This window comes from Hemitrygon akajei, chromosome 12, assembly GCF_048418815.1.
Source record: "Hemitrygon akajei chromosome 12, sHemAka1.3, whole genome shotgun sequence".
NCBI classification, from domain to species: domain Eukaryota; kingdom Metazoa; phylum Chordata; class Chondrichthyes; order Myliobatiformes; family Dasyatidae; genus Hemitrygon; species Hemitrygon akajei.
This window is the reverse complement of record NC_133135.1, coordinates 71,495,132-71,519,619: the sequence shown is the minus strand read 5'-3', so window position 1 is coordinate 71,519,619 and position 24,488 is coordinate 71,495,132. Positions and strand designations below refer to the sequence as shown.

The following is a 24,488-nucleotide window of genomic DNA, read 5'->3' as shown; positions in this document are numbered from 1 at the left end:
TTGAACTGCTGCTGCCAAGTTAACAAATTTCACGACATGTGTCGGTGATAATAAACCTCATTCTGATTCTGTTAATCCTTTGCCCTGAGTGGGGCAGAAGAAGAGGCTATGGACCTGCATGTTAGAATGGAAATGGGGATTGGAATTATAATGGTTGGCCACCAAGAAATTCTACTTTTTAAAGATGGAGCAAAGGTGTTTGACAAAAAGGTCCCCAATCTACATTGTGTTTCATCAATGTAGAGGAGGTTGCCTCATCCATGATAATGTAGTCAGTGAGCTAGATTACATGGAGGCTTAAAAAGTTCTTTCCATTCCATTCAGCATCATCATTCCCTTGGTATTAGTTACCAAGCTTCAAAACCTAGGCTTTTGTACTCCCTCTGCAACTTGATCCTTGACTTCCTTATTGGGAGTCCACAGTTGGTGCAGATCGGTAATAACATCTCTTCCTTACCATCAATACAGGTGCACCTCAAGAATGTGTGTTTAACTCATTTCTCTAATTTCTCTACACTCACTTCTCTGTGGCTAGGCACATCTCAAGCACTATCCATAACCTCCCCGATGACAGGTGTGAAATATATCCTCTGGTTGAGAGGCTTTGTAGCACCATACACAATGTCATCAGGACCTGGGAATTGACTATGGATTTCAGGGAGGGGAAGTCAGGAGAGCATGGTCTAATCAGCAGTGGAAAGGGTGAGCAGCTTCAAGTTCCTGGGTGTCAACATCTCAGAGGGTCTATCCTGGGCCCAAACACCAGCCTCTACTTTGTTAGAAGTTTGAGGAAATTTGGTATGTCACCAAAAAGACTGTTACAACTTTCCATAGATGTAGAGTGGAGAGTATTCTGACTGGTTGCACCTGTTATGTTTTGTAACTGCAAAACAAATTGAAAGAAAAACACGGGAGCCAGGGATAACATGGACACTTTGTTCTTTACTTTAGTGAGGCATGCACTTATGACATGGTGGTGTAATGATGTATAACCAGTAATGAATTATGTAAACAACCAATGCTTAATCAAACAATATATTTACAATATTACTCAAATATTACTTAAATATTAAATACACAACATTCCTCTCTGCTTAGTTATAAATGCCAACTCAAGATGCTAAGAGGATGCAGGGTGACTTGGATAGGTTAGGTGAGTGGGCAAATTCATGGCAGATGCAATTTAATGTGGATAAATGTGAGGTTATCCACTTTGGTTGCAAGAACAGGAAAACAGATTATTATCTGAACGGTGGCCGATTAGGAAAAGGGGAGATGCAACGAGACCTGGGTGTCATTGCACACCAGTCATTGAAGGTGGGCATGCAGGTACAGCAGGTGGTGAAAAAGGCAAATGGTATGTTGGCATTCATAGCAAAAGGATTTGAGTACAGGAGCAGGGAGTACTGCAGTTGTACAAGGCCTTGGTGAGACTGCACCTAGAATATTGTATGCAGTTTTGTTCCCCTAATCTGAGGAAAGACATTCTTGCCATAGAGGGAGTACAGAGAAGGTTCACCAGATTGATTCCTGGGATGGCAGGACTTTCATATGAAGAAAGACTGGATCAACTAGGCTTATACTCACTGGAATTTAGAAGATTGAGGGGGGATCTTATTGAAATGTATAAAATTCTAAAGGGATTGGACAGGCTAGATGCAGGAAGATTGTTTCTGATGTTGGGGAAGTCCAGAATGAGGGGTCACAGTTTAAGGATAAAGGGGAAGCATTTTAGGACCGAGATGAGGAAAAACTTCTTCACACAGAGAGTGGTGAATCTGTGGAATTCTCTGCCACAGGAAACAGTTGAGGCCGGTTCATTGGCTATATTTAAGAGGAAGTTAGATATGGCCCTTGTGGCTAAAGGGATCGGGGGGTATGGAGAGAAAGCAGGTACAGGGTTCTGAGTTGGATGATCAGCCATGATCATACTGAATGGCGGTGCAGGCTTGAAGGGCCGAATGGCCTACTCCTGCACCTATTTTCTATGTTTCTATGTTTCTAATATAGAAAGTTTCTCAACTTATATATATTATGTAGGACAGTGGTCCAGTTCTGTCCTTAATCTTTCTGAGTACCCACCTTTGATCACCTCTGTAGTCTTCGCCAGGACTGCTTGTCCAGGAGTGTGTTACGAACCCCGTAACTGGGTGTCTTACCAGCAAAGATAGGAGTAGCCATTGAAGTCTGATGATACTATTTTTAACAGTATTTATTAGTAAAAATACACAAAAATAATATCAATGCAAATATACAGATAATATACGTCATCAATACTAAACCTAAAAGTGCGGGTATAATAATCATCAATAAGAAATAAGCTCTATCATTGTCTAGGGGTTAATGAATTGTCCGATGGAAATATAAAGTTCAGTTCAGTTCATACAGGCTGCAGTTGTTGCTGATCACCATGTGGCAATTGTTGGGGAGAGAGAGAGAGAGAGAGAGAAAAACTTGCCGACTTTCCTTGTTACGATCTTGATCCGTATCCGTCCTTTAGCTAGACCGTTCCATGGAGGACTCGTCACCCAGGCAAGGGTGGACACACACACAAGCCCCCACCAGTCTTGTAGCGTCTCTCCTGGTGCGTCTGAGGGGTGTTCCCCAGACCCGACTTTTATCCTCACTCACGGGGTCTCAGATGTCAATCAGGTTGGGATGATGCAATCCCTCAACCAGACCACTCTGGTTGACCCTGAGGGGTTTCAATGAATAGTGCAGTACTCAATACACAATTCCTCCTTCAAGAAACAATAGCAGTAATCTCTCTCTTTGTCAATAGGAGACATTCCACCTTGTGTATTCTGTGTTGTCTATAACAACTGCCTTTGCTGTTATCCTGTGTCTCTCTCATCTCCCTTGATAACAGCATCGGAATAGTAGCGATTTGCGATTCTCCAAAAGGAGGGGGCGGCTTTGCACCCTTCGGCCCATCAGAGTAGCTCCACATTCGTAACACCCCCATCCTTCTAAGGATTTTTACCACAGGGAAAAATTAACTAATACAGAGTCTTACAGAATTTCAGAATCTAACACAATACAAAAGAGTTTTTTTCACTACAGAGTAATACAGTTATTCATTCAATTCAGCATCTAAACAGTTAGTGATTACACTGTCATCTCCTTTAATATCTTAATATATTGTACCTTAATAAATTCCTGTAGCATCAGACTCCAATTTAATAACCAATTTTTTTTATTCCTTTTCTTCAGCAAAACAAAACTAGAGAGTTGTAATCTTAGCTTACGTGTATATTACAAAAGTTTATGCAACTACTAATCTTTTTTTTACTTTCAAACTTAACAGTCAATCTTCCATTAACAGTCAATCTTCCAACATGGTGTTGTCTTTATTATTTACATGCTTTGTCGAAATCCCTTAAAACCAGATCCGGTTATTTAAAGTGGCATTTTTCAACCTTCGCCCCTTTTCCAGTTAACTCTCACGTGGTTAGCTTGCTCACCAGTGTGGAATAGGCTTTTGCATGCTCCTTTCATAGGAGTTATTTTATCAACAATATTTTCCAAACGTAGCCCATTTTTGGAATTTCCACACAATTCTTTATTTTTAAGCAAGTTATTAGTTTTATCTTCAGGACCCTTCATTCTATTAGTTTTCAGTTTAATATCTGCAAGCAATCCCTCTTTGTCCAAACAACATTTCAAATTCTGCCTCTTCACAGCACACCCTTGAATAACATTAGCGAGTGGGGTACCTTTACATTCCAAATCAAACTGTAATTGATTCGCAGGCACCGTGTTAACAAGTCATTGTTCCTTCAGCCTGGTTACTGCTTCTGACACCAATCCAGACTTTAAATTTTCTTCATTCAGTTTAGGAACTACACTTTTTCCTTCTCCTTCAATAATAATATCCACATCACCACCTTTTATCTCCTCACTAACTTTTAAACACCTTCGAACACAAACAACTGGGAATTCTCACTTCCCACTATTACCAAGGTTAACCCTTTCTTCACTGAACCAAGTCCATCTGACCCAAAAGGACTGCATTCCTTTTTAACTGAATCAGATACCTCAGACTTTTCCTGAGTTTCATTACTAGGTTCAGTACCACGTGCATCCACATCTTGAACACACTCACACATCTGCCTCTTCCAGGCTTTCAATACCCGTCCCCTTTTCAAATTCTAAGTTCCCCTGATCCTCCCAGTTACTCTCTGGGCAACTTCCTTCCAGAGTAAACTCAACCCTGCGGGCTGAAACAACCTCATCTGCCAACCCAGCAGACTCCTTCAAGGTAATGGCATCCTTTTCATCTAGGGCTGCCCTCATTTCATTATCGGGAACACCTTTAAAATTTTCAACTTCTTCAAACAGTTCTGTCAAGCCAGACAGATCATCCAGGTCCAACCCTGGACCTTCTAACAGCCTTATCTGTTTCTCATTTTTACTCCGTGCCTCTATAAATTTCCTCCTGGCTAAGGGTAGGTCTACCTCCTCTCCTTTACTCTCTTTCACCTCCCTATTCTCCATTTTACCACCCTCTAACCCCTCTTGGTACAGGGTCGGTAAAAACGTCTCAGCCAAATTGACACTGGACTGATTTAAACTGGTCTCTTTCTCAGCTGCCTTTCTCGACATGCTGCGAGTGGTCGCACATGCGGGATAGATCTTGGAACCTAGGGGCGGGACCTCAACACTTACAGGCTGGCTCATCAGCTTCATTGCTGACCAAACCTCACCACCTGCTAAATCATTACCAAGAAGGATGTCCACGTCAGCTCTTGGAAATTCTGATCGCACCCCTATTTCAGCTGGTCGAGATACCAGATCACAATTTATATTGATCCTATGCAAAGGCACAGCTTCTGTCCCTTTTCCTATGCCTCTCAAAGCTACCTCTCCAGTCTCAGGACCAAAATCTAGTACCTTACTGAGAATCAATGACTGCTCAGCTCCAGTATCTCTCCAGATCCGCACTGGAACTGGTGTTTCTCCCTCTTTCACAGACACGGTCCCTTCTGAAATAAATTTCTCATGCCCCTCTCGTATTTTATCTACCTGGGGCTTTCTCGTCGATTTGCTGATCGACACATACACCCTGTAGGGACTGCTGCGTTCCCTTTTCCTGTCTCCTTCCCCGGAGCAAAGCACTTAGATGCAATATGACCCACTTTTCCACAATTAAAACAGGTCAAGCCAGGAACCCTCCTGCCAGCTTGCCTTTCTTCCTCCTTATTTTTACCACTAGCTCCCGGCTGAATTTCTGCCTCAGCCAGCGGGCTTTCTCTACCATTCCTACGGTCTTTCTGGTAACTCTTATTCGAGGAAAACTTTGTCTTGTGGGTTAGGGCATATTCATCTGCGAACCTGGCAAATTCGGATATGGACTTATTCGGCTTCTCATTCAATTACATCCGGATAACATCCGAAACACAACCTTTAAATTCCTCAATCAGAATCAACTCCCTGAAACGCTGAAAATCCTCTTCCACCCTTTCTGCTGCACACCAGCGATCCAAGAGCACACCCTTCTCATAGGCAAACTCTGCATACGTCTGATTCCACACTTTCTTTAAATTTCTGAACTTTTGTCTATAGGCCTCAGGTACCAATTCGTAGGCCCGAAGAATGGCCTGTTTTACTTCCTCGTAATTCTCATACTCTTCCTCCTCCCCAGACAACACCGCATATGCCCATTGTGCCTTCCCTTTTAACACACTTTGTAACAACGCCACCCACTGATCTCTGGGCCACTTCTGATTCACTGCCACCTTTTCAAAATGCAAGAAATAACTATCAACATCCGTCTCCTCGAACGGAGGTACTAACCTAAACTCCCTACTAACATTAAACCTTTCCTCTCGGTCTGCCTCTTGAGCTCTTCGCTCTTGCCTTAACTTCTCCATGTCCAGCTCATGCTGCATCTGTTTCTCTTTCTCCTCATACTCCCTCTGCTTTTCAGCTCTTTCCTTCTCCTTTTCAGCTGCTTCCAGCTGTTTTAACTTAATTTCATGCTCCCTCTGCTTTTCAGCTCTTTCCTTCTCCTTTTCAGCTCTTTCCTTCTCCTTTTCAGCTGCTTCCAGCTGTTTTAACTTAATTTCATGTTCCAACCTTAATTTTTCCAACTCTAACTGAGCTGTCCCAATAGCTGGTACCTTTTCAGGGATATTTTCCAATACCTCAGCCGAAAACACATTCTTCTCAATATAATACTGAGTTATGGCTCTCCGCATCTCCCACTTTTTCATTGACAACCTCACCTCTGTGAGATTTAGTCTTTTCGCAATATTTATCAAGTCCGACTTTGTGGCAGCCTCTAGCGCCTTCAAAGTTGGGTTTTGTGTAAATTCGTCTACGTCCATCTTTGCTGGATTCCTGTCTGGTTACCCGCGCAACCAGACCCAAGTCTGGACTTAAAAGCCCGATTCACTGGCCCTCCAATTTGGTATCAAATCTTGAGACAGAGCCCCAAGTTGTTACGAACCCTGTAACTGGGTGTCTTACCAGCAAAGATAGGAGTAGCCGTTGAAGTCTGATGATACTATTTTTAACAGTATTTATTAGTAAAAATACACAAAAATAATATCAATGCAAATATACAGATAATATATGTCATCAATACTAAACCTAAAAGTGTGGGTATAATAATCATCAATAAGAAATAAGCTCTATCGTTGTCTAGGGGATAATGAATTGTCTGATGGAAATATAAAGTTCAGTTCAGTTCATACAGGCTGCAGTCGTTGCTGATCACCGTGTGGCAATTGTTGGGGAGAGAGAGAGAGAGAGAGAAACTTGCCGACTTTCCTTGTTACGATCTTGATCCGTATCCGTCCGTTAGCTAGACCGTTCCATGGCGGACTCATCACCCAGGTAAGGGTGGACACACACACAAGCCCCCACTGGTCTCGTAGCGTATCTCCTGGTGCGTCTGAGGGGTGTTTCCCCCCAGACCCGACTTTTATCCTCACTCACGGGGTCTCAAATGTCAATCAGGTTGGGATGATGCAATCCCTCAACCAGACAACTCTGGTTGCCCTCTGAGGGGTTTCAATGAATAGTACAGTACTCAATACACAATTCCTCCTTCAAGAGACAATAGCAGTAATCTCTCTCTTTGTCAATAGGAGACATTCCACCTTGTGTATTCTGTGTTGTCTATAACAACTGCCTTTGCTGTTATCCTGTGTCTCTCTCACCTCCCTTGATAACAGCATCGGAATAGTAGCGATTTGCGATTCTCCAAAAGGAGGGGGCGACTTTGCACCCTTCGGCCCATCAGAGTTGCTCCACATTTGTAACAAGTGAAAAATCAATTTTCCTGTTAAAGATGGCATTACCTAAGACATGCGACAGTTTACTAGTAGTTCAAAAGCAAATGAATTTGATTAAGACCATTATTAATAACACTTTTTTGAAGTAAATTGTGATAAACAAATTTCACGTCACATGCCGGTGATAATAAACCCGATTCTGATTCTGATTCTGAACTATCAGCGCAAGCAATGAAGCGAGTGAAGGCAAAGTGAATTTGCCAGATAAACGCACTACAAAATCGACATACTTGGAGTTGGAGCCATGCAGGTTGTAGTGAACGATTCAGAAGGGAGAAGATGGGGACAGAGACGTTCTGATGTCCGTCCAGCTAACCCGGGTACAAGGGTGGATCGCTCTAGGCGTTGAGCCGAATTGGAGAGGTTGAGAACAGCTTCTTTGGCAGCAAATTCCAGTTCCGAAGCGATTTGATGGGCGGCGTGTTCGAGGCCTGGAGCGACTCGCCATGGCAAGGCCTGGGTCCTAATGTGAGGTACAATCTGCTGTTAGGACAATCTAAATGGAAAGGTACGGTGTCGAGAGTCGGGCGAGGTTGGATCACTCTGGGCACTGTGCCAAATTTGGAGAGGTCTAGAATGACTCGTTCAGCTGAGAAATCTAAGTCCCAAGCGATTCGCTGGCTGTGCGGCCGGGTTGTAGTGCGAGGTTCGGACAATTTAAACACTGGCCCAGATAGTCTGGAGGCTTCTCTCTCCGTGACACTAAGGCTGTGAGACTGCACAGGCTGCTATGCTTCACGTCTACAATCCTTGCAACAATTTGCCCCGCTAGCATGATGAACTGAATACCAAGGCTTTGGGCCTCCTCCAGGCTGATCTAAGCACTCAGTTTGGTTCGGAATGCTGGTATTGTTGTTCGCTTCTATTGTTTATATGATGAGTTTTGTGTTTTTTCTCTCTTTCTCCGTGGGGACTGGGGGGTTGGTCTTATTTTTAATAGGGTCCTTTCGGGTACCTTGCTTTGTGGCTGCCTGTAAGCAAACAAATCCCAAGGTTGTATAATTTATACATTCTTTGATAATAAATGCACTTTGAAACTTTTGAAATTTTGTAACATCGAACCTCCTTGTTTGAGGATTCCTCAATTTGTCTCAGCTGTTTGTCCTACATAATTCTGAGATAGGGTTTGAGGAGGTCAAACATGAGTGCAAGGAACGTCACAGGAACAGCATTGGAGAAATTGATGAGCTTCTGATTCAGTGTCAGTGTAGTGTGCACACAGTGCGTGCTTTAAACTCTGTAGAAACCATTCCGCCAAGCCATCCAAAGCCGGAAGATACAGTGCTGATGTAATACATCTTATTCTGTTCATTTTCAGAAATGACTGAAACTGTTCCCCAAAAAATTGTGGTCCATTGTCACTGACTTGGTGTTCTGGAACACTAGTTCTTGAGAAAAGGCTTCTCAACACATCAATACTTTGCAAGGTTATAATGACTATAAAGGAGCGAGTCTATACAGCCTTTGTAAATGCTTATAATGAGATATACTTTGGACTCTTTTTACATCTCCATCTGTAGGTCGGCCTCAGCTAAGTCTATTTTGCTGAAGTGTTTTCCTCCAGAAAGGTTTGCAATCTATCCTGGGCAGAGGGTATTGACCTACTTACAGAACTTTGTTGATGGAGACCTTAAAATCACCACAGATCCTGACAGACCCATTCTTCTTGGCTACTGGAACCACTGTCACTGCCCATGGGCTCTGCTTAACCTTGGAAAGAACTCTTTAAGCCTCCATGTAATCTAGCTTACTGACTATATTATCATGGATGGTATAAGGAACCAGACAGGCTTTGTAAAACTTGGGTGTGACATTTTAACATAACACTATTTTACCCATTTCCTCGTGTTTACTATTTTACCCATGATATGTTTGAGTTTTCCAGTGCAATCCCTAAACACTGCTGTGGCATCATTTCTTAATTTGCTTTCAGTTGACTCTTTTGCAGGGGATGTGGCATGCAAACAGTGGCTAGGTCTCCAATCATGTTGGACTTGTCTCAGTTAATCATGGCCCCACAATGTTGACCCTTCTGTTTTTACCACATACAAGCCCAATGAGGCATGCTGGTTGTTGTATTTCACTGTTACAAATGTTATTCCCACAGGAATTATATTTTCAACCAGATATGTTCTTACTTAGATATCTGCAGGCTTGGTTTAGTATCTTTGAAATGCCATTCATACTTGTTTTGTGGAATAACTGAAATAGTGTCCGATTCCATTTCAGTTAATTTGCAGCTCCCTTCTGGTGTAATCCATATGGTTTGGTTCTTGTCAGTTTTCACATTTTAAAACTTAAGGCTACACAGTCCTGTGTTTCTCTCATCATAATCAGATTTTTCATCAACAGCATGCAGATTAATGCACTTTTTGAAACTGTAATTTGACTTTCTATCTTTTTCTCTTCACTGTGCAGGTCATTTACTTTTGTCTAGAAATCTACTGATGCTGGAAATCCAAGCAACGCATACAAAATGCTGGAGGAACTACTGATTTCCTCCATGATTTTGGGTGTGTTGCATTTATTTTTGTCTGCCGACATGCTCTTTGTATCTGCCTTACTTTGTGGCATTTTCTGCAAGTTTCTCCTTTAAACCTGTATCAGTCTGTTGCACGTGAGCCCCTACTACAACAGTAGCACAGTTTATTCTGGCAGGCAGGTTTCTGTTTAATTTTCTTCATGCTCACTTGCAAATCAATTGCACCTCTGCTGCAGTTTCCAATGATATAGTGATTTTAATTGCTCTTTTAAATGTGAGTTGTGCTTCAGATGGGAGTTATTTTTGAATTGTATGTATTGTAAGATCCCACAAACTAAATGGTCTCAGTGTATCATTAAGCCCATCATTGAACTGACAATGTTCAGATAATCTCCTAAATTCAGCTACTTCAGCTGAAATGAACTTCCTTTTGATTTCACATAAGAAACCTAAAGCACTCTGCTATCAAGAATGGTTTCAGTTCTAAATTTTCCTGCATTACTTTCACAATATCAGCAAAGCTCATTTTGGCTGGTTTGGTTGGAGCAGTCAAACTTTTAAGCAAATTGTATGTCTTTCTACCTAATGTACTCAGCAAAACAGGCACTCGCATTTCATTTGCTTCAAGATATTGCTCAACTTCTTCTATATATAATCACCCAGTTATCTTTTGTGCAATCAAACTTATCTATCTTTCTAATGTAGCCAGACATTTCTGCTTTTTTTCCCTTTATGTTTATTATCATCCAATACTACCACTGTTTATGAATGCGTGAATTTCATTTGTTTTCTGTCTTTTTTTCTCGGCCATCTCGCTGTGCTTTTTTAAAAAATCTCAACCATTTCTCTCCCCTTGTGAAGAAAGTGTGCTGCACTCTTTTCAAAATTTGAATGTCTTGCTGGGTTTCAAAAGGTAGGTAGCCATGTTGTGTTTATTTTAAAACCTACTCATGGCCACCGTTATGTTTTGTAACTCCCAAACTAATTGAAAGGAAAACATGGGGGCCCAGGATAATGTGGATACTTTGTTCTTTCATGTAGTGAGGTGCACACTTATGAAGTGGTGGTGTAATGATGTATGCCATTCACGTACTTTGTACATACAATACATTAAACATTGAATGACAAATAAACAAACAAACAATGCTTAATCAAACAATGTATTTGCAGTGTTACTCAAATATTACTGAAATGGTAAATACACAACAACATCAATGCCTGATACAGAGGCCCCAGTACTCGGGATCGAAAGAGGCTGCAGAGGACTGTAGACTCCGACAGCTCCATCACAGGCACAACCCTCCCCATATCAGTGATTTCTTTAAGAATTGCTGCCTGATGAAGGAGGCATTCATCATTAAGAACCCTCACAATTTGTTGCAAAAGAACAAATTTTACATCATCTGCTAATGATAATAAATCTGATTTTAATTCTGGTCTCAGTAAGCACAGTCCCTTTATCTTGTTCCCCATCGGAACTAACCCAGCATAGTAGTGTCTCCTTATAACAATATTGCCTCAGCTCTGGTAATACGATTCAAGATAGACCTGATAAGAAATCTCTTCTGAAGAGCGGGAATTTCTGGAACCCTCTAAACAAGTGAAAGTGGGGGTTCAGTTGCTTAATATATTCAAGAGAGTAATAGACTTTTAGGTATGAAACAAACAATGGATATGGGCTTCAATTTAAAGAGTATATCAAGCACTTCGCAAATCCAACAGTATTTGAGGAGGTACGGTGAGAGAGGGAAGTAGGAAGTTATCGGAAGTTCGAGAAATCGATGTTCATGTCATCAGGTTGGAGGCTACCCAGATGGAATATAAGGTGTTGTACCTCCAACCTGAGAGTGGCCTCTTTGTGACAGTAGGGGAGGCCGTGGACTGACATGTCAGAATGGGAATGGGAAGTGGAATTAAAATGGGTGGCCTCTGGAAAATCCTGCTTTTTCTGGTGGATGGAGCATAGGTGCTCAACAAAGTGGTCTCCCAATCTACGTCAGGTCTCACCGATATACAGGAGGAGAACCAAATACAGTAGCTGACCCCACCAGACCCACAGGTGAAGTGTCACCTCTCCTGGAAGAACTGTTTGGGGTCCTGAAAGGTCGTGAGTGAGGTGGTGTAGGGGTAGCTGTAGCACTTGTTCCACTTGCACAGATAACTGCCAGGAAGGAGATCAATGAGGAGGGACGAATGGACAAGGGGGTCATGTAGGGAGTCATCTACTATATCTGTGATGAGGCCGCACTCAAGTTGGAGGAGCAACATGATGTATTCCATCTGGGTAGCCTCCAACATGGTGGCATGAACATCAATTTCTCAAACTTCTGGAATGCTCTACTCCCCTCGCCTTTTCCCATTCCCATTTCCCCCCTCACCTGATCTCCTTACCTGCCCATCACTTCCTTTGGTGCTCCTCACCATTCCCTTTCTTCCATGGCCTTCTGTCCTCTTCCATCAAATTCCCCTTTCTCCATCTCTTTCACCAATCGACTTCCCAGCTCTTTACTTTACCCCCCCCCCCCCGTTGCATTTCTTCCTGTCCTCCCCTACATTCTTACTCTGACTAATCTTTTCTCTCTAGGTCTGCGGCAGAGTCTCTGCCCAAAACGCTGATTGTTTACTCTCTTCTATAGATGCTGCCTGGCCTGCTGAGTTTCTCCAGCATTTTGTCTCTGTTGTTTTTATGAACAAAATTACAGTTTTAAACAAAATCAGCAAAGATGCTTATTAAACTTAATAATTAAAGATTTGGAGACAGGTAAGAAGGGTAGGTTTTTCCTTTTGTTATTGCTGATTTGGTTGTGGTTGCCCATGGTACAGTGCAGGCAGGATGGCAGATATGGCAGTGGAATGCTCCTCTTGCAGTATGTGGGAATTCATGGAATCTGATGGTCTCCCTGATGACTACAACTGCGGGAAGTACAGCCAACTCCAGCTCCTGAAAGAGTGCATTAAGGAGCTGGAGCTGGAACTGGATGAACTGAGCAGGAGGCAGAGACATTGATAGATATGACTTCTGAGCAGGTGGGTACACCCAGAGTACAGAATTCAGGGAGTAGATGGGTAACCATCAAGAGAGGCAAAGGGAGAAGGAAGTCAGTGCAGGGTCCATTCCTCTAAGCAACCCTTTGAATACTGTTGAGGGAGATGACTTGTCTGGGCAAGGCAGCAGCAGCCAGACCAGTAGCACTATGGTGGGCTCTGAGCCTCAGAAGGGTAGGGTGAAGACAGGTGGAGCACTAGTCATAGGAGACTCGATACTTATGGGGGCGGGTAGAAGATTCTGTGGCAGCAAAAGAGACGCCAGGATAGTGTGTTGCTTCTCGGGTGCTAGGGTCCAGGATGTCTATGAGCGGTTGCAGAACATTCTTGAAGGGAAAGGTGAGCAGCCAGAGGTCATGATACATATTGGTACCAATGACATAGGCAGGAGAGGGGTCGAGGTCTTGTGCAGTAAGCTTAGGGAGTCAGGAAGGAGGCTGAAGAGCAGGACCTCCAAGGTGGTAATCTCTGGATTACTCCTGGTGCAATGAGCTACAGAAGGTCAGAACAGGAAGATGAATGAGTGGCTGAGGAGATGGTGCAGGGCGCAGGGTTTCAAGTTCTTGGATCATTGGAACCTTTTCTGGGGAATGGGTGACCTGCACAAATGGGACAGGTTGCATCTGAACTGGAGGGAAACCAATATCCTGGGAGGGAGGTTTAATAATGCTACTGGGGAGAGTGTAAACTCGATTTGCGGGGGAGTGGGAACCGAAGTGAAGATTCAGAGGATTGGGTAGTTGGCACACAAGTAGAGACAGCTTGTAGGGAGCATGTGACGAAGGCTGATGATAGAGCAAAGATACACTTAGCCAGATGGTTTGACATGTGTCTATTTTAATGCAAAGAGTATCATAAACAAGGTGGATGAACTTAGAGCGTCGATCAATATGTGGAACTATGACATTGTGACCATTAGAGACTTGGAAGTCTCAGGGGCAGGAATGGTTGCTGAGTGTGCCGGGCTTTAGATGTTTCAAAAAGAGCAGGGAGGGAGGCAAAAAGGGGGGTGTGTGTGGCATTGCTAATCATTTGGAGAGACATATCTGATTAGGGATAGTCAGCATGGCTTTTTCAAGAGTAGGTAATGTCTTATGAGCCTGAATGAATTCTGTGAGGATGTAACAAAACACATTGATGATTGATGAAGATAGAGCAGTGGATGTAGTGTATACAGATTTCAGTAAGGCATTTGATAAGGTTCCCCATGCAAGGCTCCTTCAGAAAGTAAGGAGGCATGGGATCCAAGGAGACCTTGTTTTGTGGATCCAGAATTGGCTTGCTCACAGAAGGCAAATGCTGGTTGTAGATGGTTCATATTCTGCATGGAGGTCGGTGACCAGTGGTGTTCCACAGGGATCTGTTCTGGGACCCCTCCTCTTTGTGATTTTTATAAATGACCTGGATGAAGAAGTAGAAGGGTGGGTTAGTAAGTTTGCTGATGACACAAAAGAGGGTGTGGTGGATAGTCTGGAGGGTTGTCAGAGGTTCCAGCAGGACATTGATAGGATGCAGAACTGAGCAGAGAAGTGGCAGATGGAGTTCAACCCAGATAAGTGTGAAGTGGTTCATGTTGGTAGGTCAACTTTGAAGACAAACTATAATATTAATGATAAGTCTGTTGGCAGTGTGGAGAATCAAAGAGATCTTGGGATCCATGTCCATAGGCATTCAAAGCTGCTGTGCAGGTTGACAGTGTTGTTAAGGTGTGTTGGCATTCATCAACCGTGGGATTGAGTTCAAGATCTGTGAGGTAATGTTACAGCTATATAAGACCTTAGTTAGACCCCACTTGGAGTACTGTGCTCAGTTCTGGTCACCTCACTACAGGAAGGATGTGGATACACATGATTTACAAGGATGTTGCCTGGATTGGAGAGCATGCCTTCAGAGAATAGGTTCAATGAACTTGGCCTTTTCTCCTTGGAGTGATGGAGGATGAGAGGTGACTGATAGAGGTGTATAAGATGATGAGAGGCATTGATCGTGTGGATAGCCAGAAGCTTTTTCCCAGGGCTGAAATTGCTAACACGAGGGGGCATTGTTTTAAGGTGCTTGGAAGCAGTTACAGAGAGGATGTCAGGGGTAGTTTTTTCACACAGAGAGTGGTTGGTGCGTGGAATCACTGCCAGCGATGGTGGTGGAGGCAGATACAACAGGGTCTTTTAAAAGACTCTTAGAAAAACGAGGAGCTTAGAAAAATCGAGGGCTATGCGGTAGGGAAATTCTAAGTAAGTTCTGGAGTGGGTTACATGGTCAGCACAACATTGTGGGCGGAGGGGCCTGTAATGGGCGGTAAATTTCTATGTTCTGTCAAAGAGATACAAAAATATCTGTACTGTTATCAGCCCTACAATCACCATTTGAAATTACTGTGCTCATAATTCTGCTTCAGATTCCCCAATGGGGAAGCTCAGCATTTACCAGCACTGCCTCTAAACTTTTAGGGAGTGATTAGCAGCAGCATTCTGCTTGTCATTTGGGGATCTTCAGTTTCACGTGACATTCGCACTGAGAAATCCAAGCCTGTCTCAATGTTCAGTGATTTCTCTCTTGTGCAGGAAACTGAGCCACATTACACAGCATTACCACTCCATGTCACTTAAGAAATCTAGTCTTATTTTAACATTATGATATTTTTGCTGATTTGTTGCCAAAATTGTGAAACATGCCTTACTCTGCACAGACAGTTCCCAGAATATGACAGGGTTCCATTCCTGAGAACTGTTAGTAACCCAAACAGTTTGTATATGGGAAATGAACAATAACTGTGTGAAAGAGGATCACAGAAACAGCTTTGACTGGAGAGTGAGTGGCATGGGAAGAGCATCCAACTTCACTGATCGAGTGAGTCTGCTCAGTGCTCGCAGTGCTCAACAGAGTCCCTGATTTGTTGTGGCTTGATAGGGGGTTGGGATGGCGGGGTGTGAAGATATGCATAAATGACCTGGGCTGTTCCCACCCCATAGAAGATGCCTGCAGCTCAGCAGCAGTCAGCAAGTTCATTCTGCCCATCTCCCAAGCACTTGTTTGTATGTGTAGGCTCCATGTGCATAATCAGGGAAGAGCCAGGATGTTGATCCAAACTGGATTATTGGCAAGAATGGTACCATTGCTCTGTGTTGGTGAATTGTGCATACAGTATATGTCCTCTAAAATACGAGGGGTGATTGATAAGTTCGTGGCTTAGTGGAGAAGGAGATGAGTTATATAGTTCTCGTTACATGCATGTGTAGTTCGACTCTTTGAGTGATTATGCAGAAAGTTTGAAGTTAATAACTTTTGTGGTATTTCTGTTTCAGATAATTGAAAAATCTGAGAAAATGGACCTCAGGCTACGAACTTATCAATCACCCCTTGTACATAGGACAACAGATTATTCCCATGAGGTCTTTAATCTTATCTAGGTTGATGAACGTATGCCCCCATTTAAAAGAAATGTACATTAAGTCAGAACAACCTTTCCAAAAGCTTGATTTGGTGACTCTTTTAAAATTGATCTATCCATTTAACATAGATCAAAACAATGATGACATTGAGACCTTAAACAGTTTCTGATTACCTGGACCTACCGGAGACCTGTCATTTTGATTCTACGTTTAATTCCCACACTGACATGTCTGAACATGGTGTTTACCACTTCCAAATTGAGACTCAACATAATTAGAGGAACAGCTCCTCATATTTTGCCAGGGCAATTTCCAACTTGGTGGCAATTCTTAAGCCTCTGGGAACTGCTCCACTGATCCCGTTTCTCTCTCTTCCAGACCCATTGGGAGCACCACCATCCTATCTCTTTCCCCTCCCATTTGTCCATGTCCCACACACCCCTCCCTTTGTCACTTTCCAGCTTCTGGCATCATTTCCATTTGTTCCTGCCTCACCTGGATCCACCTGTCTCCTACCCTTACCCTTTTTTCTACTATCTTCCCTCTTTCTTTAGTCCAGGTGAAGGGTATTGACTAAAAATGCCTACCATCCATTTCCTTCCATAGATGCTGCCTGACCTGTTGAGTTCCTCCAGCACTTTGTGTATTACTTTAAACAGCCTGTTCTTCTCACCACTAAGAGTTGTCAGGCATTGTAAGCCCACTACTAATATGAAACAGCAGCATAGATCATTCACCTTCAATGAAACCTGAGCACATGACGTGGATTGTTACCCCTGTATTACTGTGGAAAATATATCCTTTGTAAATGAACCCTTACAGTAGTTTGTTGTTATATTCGGATAGGTAGATGATCAATTTGTTTCCACATACAGTGGCATGCAAAAGTTTGGGCACCCCTGGTCAAAATTTCTGTTACTGTGAATAGCTAAGCGAGTAAAAGATGATCTGATTTCCAAAAGGCATAAAGTTAAAGATGACACATTTCTTTATTATTTTAAGCAAGCTTACTTTTTTATTTCCATCTTCTACAGTTTCAAAATAACAAAAAAGTAAAAAGGCCCAAAGCAAAGGTTTGGACACTCTGCATGATCAGTACTTAGTAACACCCCCTTTGCCAAATATCAAAGCTTATAAATGCTTTCTGTAGCCAGGTGGACGTCACGGAGAGATTGTCCACGGAGTCTCTGTGGGTGGAGATTAGGAACAGGAAGGGGTCAATAACTTTAATGGGTGTTTTTTTATAGGGCGCCCAATAGTAACAGGGTTATCGAGGAACAGATAGGGAAATAGATCCTGGAAAGGTGTAATAATAACAGAGTTGTTGTGATGGGAAAGTTTAATTTCCCAAATATAGATTGGCATCTCCCTAGAACAAGGGGGTTAGATGGGGTGGTATCTGTTAGGTGTGTTCTGGAAGGTTTCTTGACACAATATGTAGATAAGCCTACAAGAGGAGAGGCTGTACTTGATTTGGTATTGGGAAATGAACCTGGTCAGGTGTCAGATCTCTCAGTGGGAGAGTATTTTGGAGATAGTGATCATAACTCTATCTCCTTTACCATAGCATTGGAGAGAGATAGAAACAGACAAGTAGAAAAGCGTTTCATTGGAGTAAGGGAAATTATGAGGCTAACAGGCTGGAAATTGGAAGCTTAAATTGGAAACAGATGTCCACAAGGAAAGGTCACTGAATTATGGGAAAGATGTCAACAAAATAGAGAGAGTACAGAGAAGATTTACTAGAATGTTACCTGGATCTCAGCACTTAAGTTACAGGGAAAGGTTGAACAAGTTAGGTCTTTATTCTTTGGAGCGTAGAAGATTCGGGGGGACTTGATAGAGGTATTTAAAATTATGAGGGGGTTAGATAGAGTTGACGTGGATAGGCTTTTTCCATTGAGAGTAGGGGAGATTCAAACAAGAGGACATGAGTTGAGAGTTAGGGGGCAAAAGTTTAAGGGTAACACGAGGGGGAATTTCTTTACTCAGAGAGTGGTAGCTGTGTGGAACGAGCTTCCAGTAGAAGTAGTAGAGGCAGGTTCGGTATTGTCATTTAAAGTAAAATTGGATAGGTATATGGACAGGAAAGGAATGGAGGGTTATGGGCTGAGTTAGGGCCAGTGAGACTAGGTGAGAGTAAGCGTTTGGCACGGACTAGAAGGGCCGAGATGGCCTGTTTCTGTGCTGTAATTGTTATATGGTTACTGAAGAAATGTGGCAAATGTTCAGGGAATATTGGTGTGAAGTTCTGCATAGGTATATTCCAATGAGACAGGGAAGTTATGGTAGGGTTCAGGAACCGTGGTGCACAAAGGCTGTAATAAAGCTGGCCAAGAAGAAAAGAAAAACTTACAAAAGGTTCAGAGAGATAGGTAATGTTATAGATCTAGAAGATTATAGGGCTAACAGGAAGGAGCTAAAGAAGGAAATTAGAAGGGCTTGACGGGCCGGATTAATGAAAACCCCAAGGCATTCTACAAGTATGTGAAGAGCAGGAGGATAAGACGTGAAAGAATAGGATCCATCAAATGTGACATTGGGAAAGTTTGTATGGAACCGGAGGAAATAGCAGAGGTACTTAATGAATACTTTACTTCAGTATTCACTATGGAAAAGGATCTTGATGATAATAGTGACGACTTGCAGCAGATTGAAAAGCTTGAGCATGTAGATATTAAGAAAGAGGATGTGCTGGAGCTTTTGGAAAGCATCAAGTTGGATAAGTCGCCAGGCCCGGATGTACCCCAGGCTACTGTGGGAGGAGAGGGAGGAGATTGCTGAGCCTCTGATGATGATCTTTGCATCATCAAGGGGGATGGGAGAGGTTCCGGAGGATTGGAGGGTTGCGAATGTTTTTCCTTTATTCAAGAAAGGGAGTACAGATAGCCCAGGAAATTATAGACCAGTGAGTCTTACCTCAGTGGTTGGTAAGTTGATGGAAAAGATCCTGAGAGGCAGGATTTATGAACATTGGAGAGGCATAATATGATTAGGAATAGTCAGCATGGGTTTGTCAAGGGCAGGTTGTGTCTTACAAGCCTGATTGAATTTTTTGAGGATGTCACTAAACACATTGATGAAGGAAGAGCAGTAACTGTAGTGTATGTGGATTTCAGCAAGGCATTTGATAAGGTATCCCATGCAAGGCTTATTGAGAAAGTAAGGAGGCATGGGATCCAAGGGGACATTGCTTTGTGGATCAAGAACTGGCTTGCCTACAGAAGGCAAAGAGTGGTTGTAGACGGGTCATATTCTGCATGGAAATCAGTCACCAGTGGAGTGCCTCAGAGATCTGTTCTGGGATCCTTACTCTTCGTGAGTTTTATAAATGACCTGGGTGAGGAAGTGGAGGGATGGGCTAGTAAGTTTGTTGATGACAGTATGGTTGGAGGTGTTGTGGATAGTGTGGAGGGCTGTCAGAGGTTACAGTGGGACATTGATAGGATGCAAAACTGGGCTGAGAAGTGGTAGTTGGAGTTCAACCTAGATAAGTGTGAAGTGGTTCATTTTGGTAGATCAGATATGATGGCAGCATATTGTATTAATGGTAAGACTCTTGTCAGTGTGGAGGATCAGAGGGATCTTAGGGTCCAAGTCCATAAGACACTGCGCAGGTTGACTCAGTGGTTAAGAAGGTGTACGGTGTATTGGCCTTCATCAATCCTGGAATTGAATTTAGGAGCCAAGAGGTAATGTTGTAGCTATATAGGACCATGGTCAGACCTCAATTGGAGTACTGTGCTCAGTCTTGGTCGCCTCACTACAGGAAGGATGTGGAAGCCATAGAAAGGGTGCAGAGGAGATTGGGCTGCCAGCAACGGCTGTGGAGGCAGATACGATAGGATCTTTTAAGAGACTTTTGGATGGGTACATGGAGCTTAGAAAAATAGAGGGCTATGGGTAAGCCTAGTAATTTCTAGGGTAGAGACATGTTCGGCACAGTTTTGTGGGTCAAAGGGCCTGTATTGTGCTGTAGGTTTTCTATGTTTCTGTAAGAGTCTTTCAATTCTTGTTTGGGGGATTTTCGCCCAATCTTCCTTGCAAAAGGCTTATAGTTCTGTGAGATTCTGTGTGTTGTCTTGCATGCACTGCTCTTTTGAGGTCTATCCACAGATTTTCGTTGATGTTTAGGTCAGGGGATTGTGAGGGCCATGGCAGAACCTTCAGCTTGCATCTCGAAGTAGTCCATTGTGGATTCTGAGGTGTGTTTAGGATCATTATCCTGTTGTAGAAGCCATCCTCTTTTCATCTTCAGCTTTTTTTTTTACAGACGGTGTGTTGTTTCCTTCCAGAATTTGTTGGTATTTAATTGAATTCATTCTTCCCTTTACCAGTGAAATGTTTCCTGTGCCACTGGCTGCAACACAAGCTCAAAGCATGATCAATCTACCCTCATGCTTAGCAGTTGGAGAGGTATTCTTTTCATGAAATTCTGGACCTTTTTTTCTGCAAACATACCTTTGTTCATTCTGGCCAAAAAGTTCTATTTTAACTTCATCAGTCCACAGGGCTTGTTTCCAAAATGCATCAGGCTTGTTTAGATGTTCCTTTGCAAACTTCTGATGCTGAATTTTGTGGTGAGGACGCAGGAAAGGTTTTCTTCTGATGACTCTTCCATGAATCTCATATTTGTGCAGGTGTCGCTGCACAGTAGAACAGTACACCACCACTCCAGAGTCTGCTAAGTCTTCCTGAAGACCTTTTGCAGTCAAACAGGGGTTCTGATTTGCCTTTCTAGCAATCCTACAAGTAGTTCTCTCAGAAAGTTTTCTTGGTCTTCCAGACCTCAACTTGACCTCCACCGTTCCTGTTAACTGCCATTTCTTAATTACATTACGAACTGGGGAAATAGGTTCTTGAAGATGTTTTGCTATCTTCTTATAGCCTTCTCCTGCTTTGCGGGCATCATTTACTTTAATTTTCAGAGTGCTAGACAGCTGCTGATTGTTGGGACAAGGTTTGAGGAGTCAGGGTATTTATAAAGCTTTGAAATTTGCATCACCTGGCCTTTCCTAACAATGACTGTGAACAAGCCATAGCCCTAACAAGCTAATTAAGTTCTGAGACCTTGGTAAAAGTTATCAGAGAGCTCAAATCTCTTGGGGTGCCCAAATTTTTGCAAGGTGCTCCTTTCCTTTTTTTTCACTCTAAAATTGTACAAAACAAAAATAATGTATTCAACTTGCTTAAAATGTTGAAAAGAATGTTTCAGCTTTAACTTTATGACTTTTGGAGATCAGTTCATCTACTACTCACTTTACTATTCACGGTAAAATAAATTTTCACCAGGGGTGCCCAAACTTTTGCATGTCACTGTATTTTTGAAGCCAGAGGCTTTGAATATTCACAAACCAGCAATGTCAATTTTGCTCTGTTGTGTTTAGTTTTTTTTTCTCACATACATATTTTTAGACTATATATTATTCTCATCATCAAGTTCCATTGTAAATATTTATAAATACCACAAGGTGAATTTCTGTAACCCAGATTGGCATATTGCAGGATGCACTGTTCAAAACATTTTTATTTTGATAATTCCTATTGTTTTACATGTGCATCAAAGAAAGAAAGGACAGAACTCTTGGTGCACTATTTATTTATTTTCTTTCTGATTTCCCAGAGATCACAAAGTGATAGGTTATAAGTGTGAGAAAATGGCTGGAAATTGATATTTCATGTTCAGGTGCCACATTATATGGCTGAGGAATACATAACATCATAGTCAGCTGTGATCTCACTGAAGAGCATTAAAACATGAAAAGCTGAAAGGCCAACTCCTGCTTTTATTTCCGGTGTTCTTATTTTAAAATTGAATTAAAATGAACAAGTCACACCTGCTTGGAATCATGTGAACTGTGCACAGAACAAAAGTAATTTTTTTTTTAATATCACGGTTTTTTTTGTCTCAGCCTGTCAAATTTTTTTCCATTTGACTGAATGACTATATTTCCGGCCTGAAACATCCGATTGACTTTTCTGATTTGACGTCATCCGAGTTATAAGGTTTGGATAGGACTAATGGTGGGGGCAAAAGTTTGCTATTTGCCAGCTTATAATGGATATCAGCAGAATGTGGTAACTACATTTAACACAGTTCTTATCTAAAAATGTTAATAAACCTGTTTCGATCTCCAGCATGAATGAAAACTGCTGCATGCAGGTTCAAATAAGATAAAACTGTATATTGTAGTATTGGCCCTATAAAATCCTCACCACAAATCTGAGACCACTATGAACAATTCCAATCCAAATGTAAAGTTTACCTACTTGCATATTAATTCGCCCGTCTTCGCTTCTTGGGGGAAGTTTCTATATAGTCTTGCACAAGCGAGCAACTTCCTGAAGATAGTGCTGAGAACCTATAGTGAGAGCGATGAGAGGCTATGAATTACATCACTTGTATATCAGGGACAACTGGTTCGGGGCATTGACAAACTTGAAGGAAGTTGCACGCATCGAACGAACATCCATCAAGGCAGACGTGTGCGCCCTTCTAAGTTAGTTTGAACTTTAGCGCGAATATCCGAGGTTTATTTATTTATTTTTGTTAACATCCCGCAAATAAAAGCTGTGTTGTTTCTCGACAGGACGTATGGTGTTTAACGTCCCGGCCAGAACCGATCACCACCTGGTTTAAAACATGGGCAAGTTTGCCTGCTTGAAATACTTGGCTGTTGCCGCAGCTCTATTTGGTGCCACAGTTGAAGTTCAAGGTAAAAGAATATGTCTTTCTCTCATGAAAAGTGTATATATCTTCTCCATAAACGCTTTAAATTTATATTAGTAAATGTCAGTGATTAATGGGTGGAAAGATATTTTGCTTTTTAAGTTAATGATGTGTAATATGACAAACTGAAATAATCCTTGCTCCAAAACATAATATGGTATTAAATTTGTATGAAACACTTTCCTATTAATTATTAGGAAAATATATTAATTTTGGAGAAAAATATGGCTGTTGGAGAAGCCTCCTCTTTAGTGTAGAATCAAATAGATTCCTTGTTATTGCACATTTGCTTAAAAGGTGTGATTTTTTTTCTTGCTACAGTAGGGACTTGCAACCTTCCAGACTACAGTTGGGACAATTAGCTTATTTAAATATTAGATATAATAAATTCCAAGGATGACTGTAACTTGTATCATTGGATGAACACTTCTGCGGGATCAGTTGCTTAAGATTATGGCACTTTACACATTCAATAAAATTTTAACTTTTCAAGTATATTGACAGTAATAGTTTTTTCCGGATATACTGAAGTGTTATCTCAGTGTGAATTAGAAGACATGTACAGCATTGAATTTTGATTTTATTCAGTAATTATTACATTTTATATAGTCATTAGTGGCATTTGTGTCGATGTGAGCTGGTTGATCAAATTTAGAACCATGTGTAACTCAATTTTACCTGTACAGTTGAGAAAATATTTGTTTCAGAGAGTATTTATTCAATTTTGGATTCTGTTTGAACAAAAGTATCACTTTTTGGTCATTTCTAAGTCTTTTATCAGTAAATAAAGTGTCAAATTTTTAATGTTCTCTTTTGGAAAATGCTTTAATGTCAAAGCATATTCTCCAATTTTTTTCTGTGAATTTGTAGAATATTAGCACATCAAGCGTAATTGCCAAACTGACGAACATTAAACCAAAAAATCTCATTAAGTGGGACCATATTCTTAACTATACGTGTAGACGAAGTAATGGGATTTTGGTTCGGATGGAAGGTCGCCATTGATAGGTGTACTTTCTGGACATGCAGAATTTTGCACCACTTGTAAAGAATATGAAACAATGTTTTATTCTTTGCTGCTGATGTTATCTGCTACTCTTCTTATCTCGGGTTGTTTGTTCTAGTAAACAACTAACTTCCTTGAATTACGCCTTCAGTTTTGGGGATTTTTTTACATGGTTATTGTATATTGTACATTACTTTTTGAATGTAAGGCAAGGAATAGAATTTCAGAATTGAGCGTTTCAGAAGCAAGTGTTGGTATCACACCCAAAAATTAAAAGATGGGTGCCTTTTCACCACTGGATTGCTATGTATAGCTTGTGTCCCATAAACAGATAATAGCCCCTACAAATAGTCATCTCTCTGTTATCTCCAAGATATTCTCAAGCTGTCATTTTCTGACAACATGCAGAAATATGTTTTTTAAAAGCCATTTACACTATCTCAATGCATCCCAAAGCACATTACAAGCAACTGAATTCAAGAGACTGCAACGGCCATTCGACATCTCAGTTTCCATGTGCATTTCAAATTTTAAT

The 24,488-nt window shown here is 41.7% G+C and overlaps 1 protein-coding gene across 34 annotated transcripts in view; it reads left to right on the top strand.

Annotated features, from left to right (window-relative positions):
- ptprc (protein tyrosine phosphatase receptor type C) overlaps positions 1-24,488 on the top strand; it is a 226,768-nt gene that overhangs the window by 53,500 nt on the left and 148,780 nt on the right. For 33 of the 34 annotated variants that reach the window (XM_073063487.1, XM_073063485.1, XM_073063484.1 and 30 more), the window contains exons 1-2: positions 22,588-22,717; positions 22,808-22,933. In XM_073063487.1, the coding sequence (XP_072919588.1) occupies positions 22,861-22,933 (73 nt within the window). In that variant the 5' untranslated portion in view covers positions 22,588-22,717; positions 22,808-22,860. Of the gene's footprint in view, positions 1-22,587; positions 22,718-22,807; positions 22,934-24,488 lie in introns of those variants that run through there. The other variant, XM_073063453.1, reaches the window with a different exon arrangement.